At 47.0% G+C, this 8174-nt stretch overlaps 2 protein-coding genes across 2 annotated transcripts in view; both read left to right on the top strand.

Moving 5' to 3' along the window:
• The first annotated feature begins 75 nt into the window (after positions 1-75).
• Positions 76-6377, top strand: CDK9 (cyclin dependent kinase 9). Its single transcript, XM_019510551.1, has 6 exons — positions 76-170; positions 895-985; positions 3002-3168; positions 3887-4058; positions 4187-4335; positions 5171-6377. Exons 1-6 carry the CDS (start codon positions 150-152, stop codon positions 5534-5536), a joined length of 966 nt encoding a protein of 321 aa, XP_019366096.1. The 5' UTR covers positions 76-149; the 3' UTR covers positions 5537-6377.
• A 329-nt stretch (positions 6378-6706) lies between these two features.
• Positions 6707-8174, top strand: part of FPGS (folylpolyglutamate synthase) — a 27965-nt gene continuing 26497 nt past the window's right edge. Inside the window, exons 1-2 of the mRNA XM_019510550.1 lie at positions 6707-6871; positions 7001-7103. Of these exons, the coding sequence (XP_019366095.1) occupies positions 7083-7103 (21 nt within the window). The 5' untranslated portion in view covers positions 6707-6871; positions 7001-7082. The remainder of the gene's footprint in view (positions 6872-7000; positions 7104-8174) is intronic.

The raw sequence follows: 8174 nt of genomic DNA, 5'->3' as shown, positions 1-8174 counted from the left end.
TGGGTGGGAGAGGCAGTTGGGGCTTGTCTGCCCTCGCTAGGCTGCGGCAACTCGTGCGTGGCTGAGCGTGGCCTCCTTCCCCCCGCAGGGAGGTGTTCAAAGCCAAGCACCGGCAGACGGGCAAGAAGGTGGCGCTGAAGAAGGTGCTGATGGAGAACGAGAAGGAGGGGGTAAGGCAGGCGCGCGATGTGTCAGGGTGTGGCTAGAGTGGGGCACGGGTCTGTAATACACCAGGCAGAGTCGTTGGGAGGGTGAAGGCTGTTTGTGGGGTACTTTGCTGCTGGGCTCCATTGCCGTGTTGGTGTCTGCCGCCGTAACGTGTGAGGCCGTTTCCATCCAGCAAGTGTGGTGCGCTTGTATGCAGGGGTAAGGCTGCTTTGTGCCATACCTCTCTCACTTCTTGCCTCGTGGCTGCCCTTGCCTTGCGGCGATGGACCCCAGTGAGACGCTGAAGGGGATGAGCACTTTGCTGACCTGGCTCCTGTACACCACGTGGGTCTGGTCCACCTGTCAAGTCTGAATTGCCAGCAGTAGGGTCAGAAGCAGAATAGACCTGCACCTCTTCCCCATCGCAGGTTAAACTGGCTGCTGTGGAATAAGGGTCTGTTCCTCCAAGGATATTTGGCGCACCCAACATCCACTGTCCTCGCTAGGAGCGCTCGGCAGCTCTTGCATCAGTCTTGGTTTGAAACATGCCTGGAAGGCACGGAGCACAGCTTTGGGTTTCCACCAAGTAGGGCTCAGTGTCTTACACTAATTGCAGTTGGGGTCCTTGTGCTATTTCTGTTTGAATGTTTCCCCTTTGTCCTCTCTGTAATCCTCTCAAGGGCTCCAGACCAGTCTGATATGATCCTTTGCCATCCTAACTGGTGGGCCTTGTTTGTCCTTTTTCAGTTTCCTATCACAGCCCTGCGAGAGATTAAAATCCTTCAGCTGCTCAAGCATGAGAACGTGGTGAACCTTATAGAGATCTGCAGGACCAAAGGTATTGCTTTGTTGTTCCCCTTTTGGCTCATGTCAGCTGCTTTCTGGAGTAACCAGTAACACTGGCCTGCTGGGTGACTGTGCACATTGCCTCAGTTCCCCTGTCTGCACAAAGACAGCAATGCTGTTGACCCTTTTTGTAAAGTACTTCAAGCCCTACTGATGGAAAGTGCTATGTAAGAGCTAGGAGGTGTGCTATTTGTAATGCATCATTCCTACGTGAGAGGTAAGACAGGAAGTCCAGGGGATCTGGCAAGGCATCAGCTTGCACTTGGTTGCATTGTAACTCATGTAGATGAAGCTTTCATAGACTCCTTTGAAATATTGTGCTACAACAGTGAAAGGCCTATGTATGTGTCTGTGTCTTCTGTATACAGGAAAGCTTGTGCTTTTGTGTGTATTGCCTTAAAAAAAAAAAAGCTTTAAAAAAATCACACTAGAGAGAAACCTGATGTAAATTTCTTGGCCTGAAATTGATTTTTTTTTTTCTTTTAAAGCATCACTAGATATAAATCTATTCTGTGTTGCATTCACAGCAGTAGCTGGATTTATTTAGCACAATACAGGGTGCCTCTTTAACGCTGGTTTTATAGTAGTGCTTTGGCTCAGTGTGTTCACTTACAGTTGCTTGGGGGGGGGAACTGCATACACTTTAGCAGATGAATTCAGTGGCTTTCCATTTCATATTGCAGTTCCATCACTTGAATGCCTGCTTGTTCTTTGACTTGTTGTTTTGTGGACAGTTTCTGGCAGGGAGGATGTTGCCTCTTCTCTGCAGGACCTAGCATGGAAGGCCATTGGAAGCGAGTAGATAAAAGTCAATTTTTTTTTTTTAATTTTTAAACCAAATATAGGGGTTTTTTTCTTAAAAATAAACCTGTTTGACATCCTGACAACTTTAATGGATGATAGTAAGCATATGTGCTAAAACTGCCAAGGCTTAAATAAAAATTCAAGCAGTGCCTGCCAGGTGTTGAAATTGTAAAGAAAATTATGCCACTGAAATGATGGATATCTCTGGTTTAGCCTCTGGAGTCAGAGTCTGCTAAAGTGCCAAATCGGTTTTTGATAGCATTTCATTCTCTGCACCTGGAGAAGAACATTGTTTATTTTAGTTCATTTGGCTAGTTCAGTTCACTGACTTGTTTGCCCAGATTTGGGAATTGAAAACAAGCTTTCTTTCCTATTCCTTTCTTTCACTCTATGGAATGCCAAATAAGGTACCAGAATGAGATGCTAATTTTTAAATGTTGTAGGGCGTAATGGCCAGAAATAATTGCTATTGATTAATTGTTTGTTTACACTAACTAGCTATTGATTCATTGACCAAATGGATCTTGTTTCGTTTTTTTTGTGCCCAGCAAGGTTTGGCTAGCTGGGCACAAAAAACTAGTAAGAAATGTCTGCAAAGTAACTTTGCGCTACTGACTTAAGCTTCAGTTTCTAGCTGAATAAATGTTTACACAAATCATAAAGAGAAATGTTATTTACCACTTTCTAACAAACTTAAAAATGTAAACAACTTAAGAACCTGAAAGGATGTTTACTCCAGAACTGCTTAAAGGTGTGTCATCCTTCAAGCACACTTGGTTTTTGTTTTTTTCCTTGTGCTCCTTATCATGACTCTGACTTTCATGCCTCTCTTCCTGGCCTCTGTTTTTGATGCCTTTTATAGCTAATCCAGGTGGGAAGACTCTTGGGCCAGAGAGACTTATTTTTCTGTCTCTTGGTGATGTTTGAGTAATTTTTGTAGGTGACCAGACAAGAAGGGACAGGCAGGTGTGAGGCTGTGTGTTGAGCCCTGACTTGTGCTTACCTGCCTCTTTAACATGGATGTGAGCATCTTCCCTTTGCATGATATGGTAGTGTTTACCTCAGAATGGTGCTAGCACTGAGGCTGGATAGCATCCTGATGCTGTGGCCTTAGAGCATGGTAATGGGGGAGCTAGTGACCAGTTTCGGGGGGTGCAGTCTTGGTGACTGACCTTTCAGCAGTTGCCCCTGGCTTGTCCCTTAGCCTCCCCATACAACCGCTGCAAGGGCAGCATCTACTTGGTGTTTGACTTCTGTGAGCACGACCTCGCCGGCCTGCTCAGCAATGCGCATGTGAAGTTCACGCTGTCAGAGATCAAGAAGGTGATGCAGATGCTGCTGAATGGACTCTACTACATCCACAGGAATAAGGTAAAGGGCAGAGGCTGGATTCTCTCTCTTCCCTGTAGCTCCAAGGCTCAGATTTCAGGGGCCATTTATGTATCTTTTGATAAATAGGCGCCTGAACACTGGCCACTGTAGTTCTGTCCAGACTAAGGCTTGAGAACATACACTTTTATCATCCCTGCAGAGCTACACAGACAAATTCTTGGATTCGGGGTTCTAGGTTTTGTGGCTTCTGTGAAGTTGGAAAGCTGTAGTAGAGCAAGCAGTGACCAGTGTGTCACTAGGGTATATTTTTGGAGTAGGGAGAAGGATCCAGCTCTGCAGAATACTGTGCCTGAGGACAAAATGAAAGCGACTTAAGCTCTTGCCTGTCTTCCATGAAAACAACCTGGAGGGCCAAGTGCTGCAGAAACTATGTAGCTGGGACTTGCCCTGGCCCTTCCCCCTCAGGATTGAGGAATGAGGGCTGACAAGGGTGCTTGCCTGACTACACACTGGGTTAACTGGCTTGGTGAATGATGGCGGGGTACTTCTCAGCAGCTTCTAGTTTCTGCAGAGTGCTTAGTGAGGGGCTTCCAAGTATGTGCCTATAGCGGATTTGTTTCCTGTGGTATCCACCTACACCTAATCCAAGGCTTTTAATGTTTCATTTCCAGAGGCTGAGTGCTCCAGTTTCCTGATGCCAGGAATCCAGCAGAAGGTAGAAGAATGGCTAAACCTTTCTGTTTCCCTCTTCCCGCAGATCTTGCACCGGGATATGAAAGCCGCAAACGTCCTGATTACCCGAGATGGAGTCCTGAAGCTGGCAGACTTTGGACTGGCTCGAGCCTTCAGCCTAGCCAAAAACAGTCAGCCCAACCGCTACACCAACCGGGTAGTGACGCTGTGGTATCGCCCACCAGAGCTGCTTTTAGGTAGGGGAGGGGCTGGGGCAGAGGGGAAACTGCCATGAATTCTCCCATCTTCTGTTCCTTCCCTCTGGTATGAAGCTGTCTGAGTGAGTCGGCATTGGACTCAGGTGACTAATGAGCTGTCTGTTTAGGGGAGCGGGATTACGGACCCCCCATTGATCTCTGGGGCGGGGGCTGCATCATGGCAGAGATGTGGACTCGCAGCCCCATCATGCAGGGGAACACAGAGCAACACCAGCTCACGCTTATCAGCCAGCTCTGCGGCTCCATCACTCCAGAGGTAAGGACTTGAGGGTGCAAGAGTGGAAGGTGCATGGGGAGCTGCAGAGAAGTAGTGTGGGGCTGGGGTGCCAAGTGCTCCTGAAACCTAATCCTCCCCTTGCTAGTGACCTGCTTTGTGACCCTGAGTTGGTCATTAAATCTGCCTACTGCTTTGAGTGCCACTTCCCCCCTGGTGTGTTCAGCATGTGCTAATATTAATCCTGGGAGGTGTCATATACTGCTGAAATGCTTTTAATAAATAAACTGATTGCTTATATTTAGGTCTGTTGGCTGGTTACCTTCACCTGCATGTAAGTGGAGGGAATACATGGGGGGGCGGGAACCATTAAGAACATGTCATGGTGCACTCGAGCTAGACTGAGGGTAGTGGGTGCATTTTTAAAGGGCTCTGAGTTTCCTTAGCGTGGATGTGGTCACTCAGTGATAGAGTTGACTTCATATGTTGTCATACCTGAATGAGGTGTGAAGTGCCTGGGACAGCAGCTGGGAACCATGAGAACTTGAGATATCAGGGCAGAAGGGTGCAGCCTCCCACTGCTTTGGCAGATTGCTGGACTTCCCTGTTTTCTTTTCCATCCATTTCTAAGTGTAAGGCAGTGAAATCTTGGGGTTTTGCATTACTACTTTATCTTTCTGCTTTGGATGCCTTCCACTTCAGCTCACAATAACGAAGTCCTGATTGGAAATCACCAGGGTCTGCAGATAACACCTCCATGTGTTATTTGGTTCCTCTTTTTAGTGGAACCGAATGCAGTTTGTATGAGGGTTTCAGTGGACAAAAATCTCTGACCAAGATGGCTTTCTTCTTTCTTCATTTCTGGCATATCCTTTAGGTTTGGCCAAATGTGGATAAGTACGAGCTGTACCAGAAGCTGGACCTGCCCAAGGGCCAAAAACGCAAAGTGAAAGATCGCCTGAAAGCCTATGTCAAAGACCCTTATGCTCTGGATCTTATAGACAAACTACTCGTTCTGGACCCTGCCCAAAGAATAGATAGCGACGATGCACTGAATCATGACTTCTTCTGGTCAGACCCGATGCCCTCTGATCTCAAGAACATGCTGTCCACTCATAACCAATCAATGTTTGAGTACCTGGCACCACCCAGGAGAAGAGGTGGACACATGCCACAGCAACCAGCTAATCAGGGCAGAAATCCAGCTGCAACCAATCAGACAGAGTTTGATAGAGTGTTTTGACTGCTGGTAACCACCCCCCACAAGTATGTGGGGAGTCGACTGACTTTTCCTTAAAGTGACTCCTTGAGTTGGAGGTGAAATGCCCTTTAATGTTAGTTGAATTCTGCAGTTTCTCCTCCTTGTAGCAGCAGCTGTCATGGAAAGGAGTTGCAGCCTGTCCAAGTTGTTGGGCAGGACAAGTTCTTTTTTATGGGACAGTTGTGTGTGTGTATAAAGGAAGGGGCTGTAATCCTAAATGTCTCTAGGAAGCAGTCTCCAAGAAGCCTGGGATTGCCCTTCTAAGCCTGGCTGATGGAGAGTGCCTGCCTTTTCCCTGAGAAGTGACATTTATACTAATGGATCACTTCTGCTAGGGAACTGGTGTCATAGGCTCTGTTCACTGCCCAGGCTCTGAGGCACTGTGGCAGGAGATGATGGCATGACTGACTGACTGTTTTGGGAGCCAGTGCTGCTGAGTGGATTGGGCCATAGATCCCTTCTGGGCCTGTAGGTCCCACTTGTCTGTCCTTCTCCAGGGAGCTTCACATGCTGTATGAAGGGCATGTGCAGCATTGCCAAGTGCCTCTGAGCTAAGTGGATGTGTTCCTTTATATAGATCTGAAGAGGTTGGCATGAACAGAGCTACTCCAAACCACGGAACTGCTAGGATCCTGGCTCAGCAAACCCTTCTAGTCCCAGTGAGGTCAAAGTGAGCAAGCAATCACAGAGTAGATGAGGATGCCAGTCCCTGTAACTGGGAGGATATGGTGGAGTCACTGGTTCAGCTAAAGCTCATCATACTTTTTTTCCAGAATACTTCCATTTTGGGTTGTAAACTGCAATTAAAGTTCCTTTTTGTAGACATATGTGGTCCACGGTGTGTTCCTTCTCTGGCTGCCCAGTGCAGCAGCGCCCTGTTGGGGGTTAAGATTGTTGCTTGCAGTCTGAGTGACGGTGTCTGATACTGTATGGCTGTTAGTCCATCTGACTCCTTGGTGCAGAGCAGAGAGCTAAAAAACCTATTGTTGCTGTGAAACCCAGCTGCTCCAGATGCTCTTGCCAAGTGTTTCTGTGTCTGCTGCTTTCCAAGCGAGCACTTCACAGGGCTCTGCAGGAAAATTAATTATTTTCTAAGTGGGGAGTGTAAATACACCTAGTTAAAAGTACTGTGCCTTAACATGCATGCACCTTGTCCTGGCAGTAGGACCTTTTAGCGCTAACCAGCCTCTAGTAGAAGCTCTCTCCAGAGGTTTCCTTTGCTGATTCCCCGAGATTCCTGGGGAAACCACCGTCACTCAGGCGTTTGGTCTTCCACAGGGCCTGGGGCAGCAACTACAGCGGGTCTTGAGAATTTGTGTAAGAAAGTGCAACTGCTTTGACTTGTCCTGGGGTTTATCTGCTTCACCAAAGCCTTTGAAATGAGTAATATGTGGAAAATGAAGCCACTGATAACCTTTGGCATTTGATGGGTTGTCCTTTAACTAGACTAAAAGCAGAGACATCTGACGCTGGTGTGGAGTCTCTAGACAGCAAGCAGCAGCAGCTGGACTAACTTCAGAGCCAGAAGATGAAAAAGGACATGTACAAGGTAAATCTCTTCTTTAAGGTGGGTTTTAAAGCAACCTGGCACTGGAGGTTTTGGGTATTGAACGGACAAGGTTTGTTTGCAAATGACTGGGTGCAAGCAGTGATTCCAGATCACTCTGCTCTGCCACTCGTAAATAAACATGTTCCTGTTTCAAATAGCTTTTCCCCCACTCAAGTGATTTTTTTTTTTTTTTCCCCCACAAATGCAGAAAGTAAAGACTTGCTGTTTCATAGCACGTATTTGATCTTCTGTGTAGACGAGGTAAGATTTCAGAGAAGTGCAACTGAGGATGTCAGAGTTCCTCAGGAGGAGCTGGCTTGTGCTCTCTGCTTTTCCCCTTATGCTGAAAACAGCTTTTAAAAGGGGTGCAGACTTTCCTATTTATTTTGGATAAGAACAGGGCTGCTGTGGCACTAACTCCAATGACTCCTTGTTAGAAAAATGGCCCCTGGGCCTGGGTGTGGCTTTTGAACTCCTGTTGCTTGACCTATCTCCACAGCAGTATCTGAACTGTAGCAGATAGTTGTTCCCACCCTTCTCCCAAAAGTAGACATGTTACTCCCCAGTCCCATCACTAATACTCTCTGGATAGTCCTCCTTCCAGTTTCTCTTCACATCCTCCCCAAGCTTTACTTGGGCCAAAGACTAAACAAATGTAATTTGAAGCCAAGAGAGATGGGGCTTGGCTTTACTTTTGGAGGAAGCTTTAAAAAGGACTCCAAATTTAAGAGTAGGCCTTAATTCTGCAGAATCCCATGCTACTGCAGGATAGTATGGAACCCTGGATGGGAACATGGTTCCTGTACTAACAACTACTATTTGCCATGGCTGTAATTGCTTGGGATCTTCACACAGGGCAGCAGCCAGAAAACTAGCAGGGAGGCTGGCTGGATGTGAAACTGCCCTTGCCCCTGGAAGGAATGAGACCTTTCTCTTTTTCAGTTCATCAAGAATAAGAACGAGTGAGTGCAGGGTAGAGGCAGCTTCTCCAGCTGTTACTGCCTTGGACGTTTTAATTGAAAATATCTCAGTTTGGGTCCTTGCTGCTGTGTTTACAAAAAAAAAAAAAAA

The sequence above is a fragment of the Gavialis gangeticus genome, unplaced genomic scaffold, assembly GCF_001723915.1.
Source record: "Gavialis gangeticus isolate Ggan-Ray unplaced genomic scaffold, GavGan_comp1, whole genome shotgun sequence".
Classification (NCBI taxonomy): domain Eukaryota; kingdom Metazoa; phylum Chordata; order Crocodylia; family Gavialidae; genus Gavialis; species Gavialis gangeticus.
The sequence above is the reverse complement of the archived record's forward strand: the minus strand, read 5'-3'. Positions and strand labels throughout refer to the sequence as shown.

Excerpts from the sequence above, each read along its gene's own strand:
- CDK9 (XM_019510551.1), top strand. The coding sequence starts at position 150 with ATGGAGAACGAGAAGGAGGGG. Across the intron at positions 986-3,001 it reads AGAGATCTGCAGGACCAAAG|CCTCCCCATACAACCGCTGC; the intron begins GTATTGCTTTGT and ends CTTGTCCCTTAG. Across the intron at positions 4,059-4,186 it reads CCCACCAGAGCTGCTTTTAG|GGGAGCGGGATTACGGACCC; the intron begins GTAGGGGAGGGG and ends CTGTCTGTTTAG.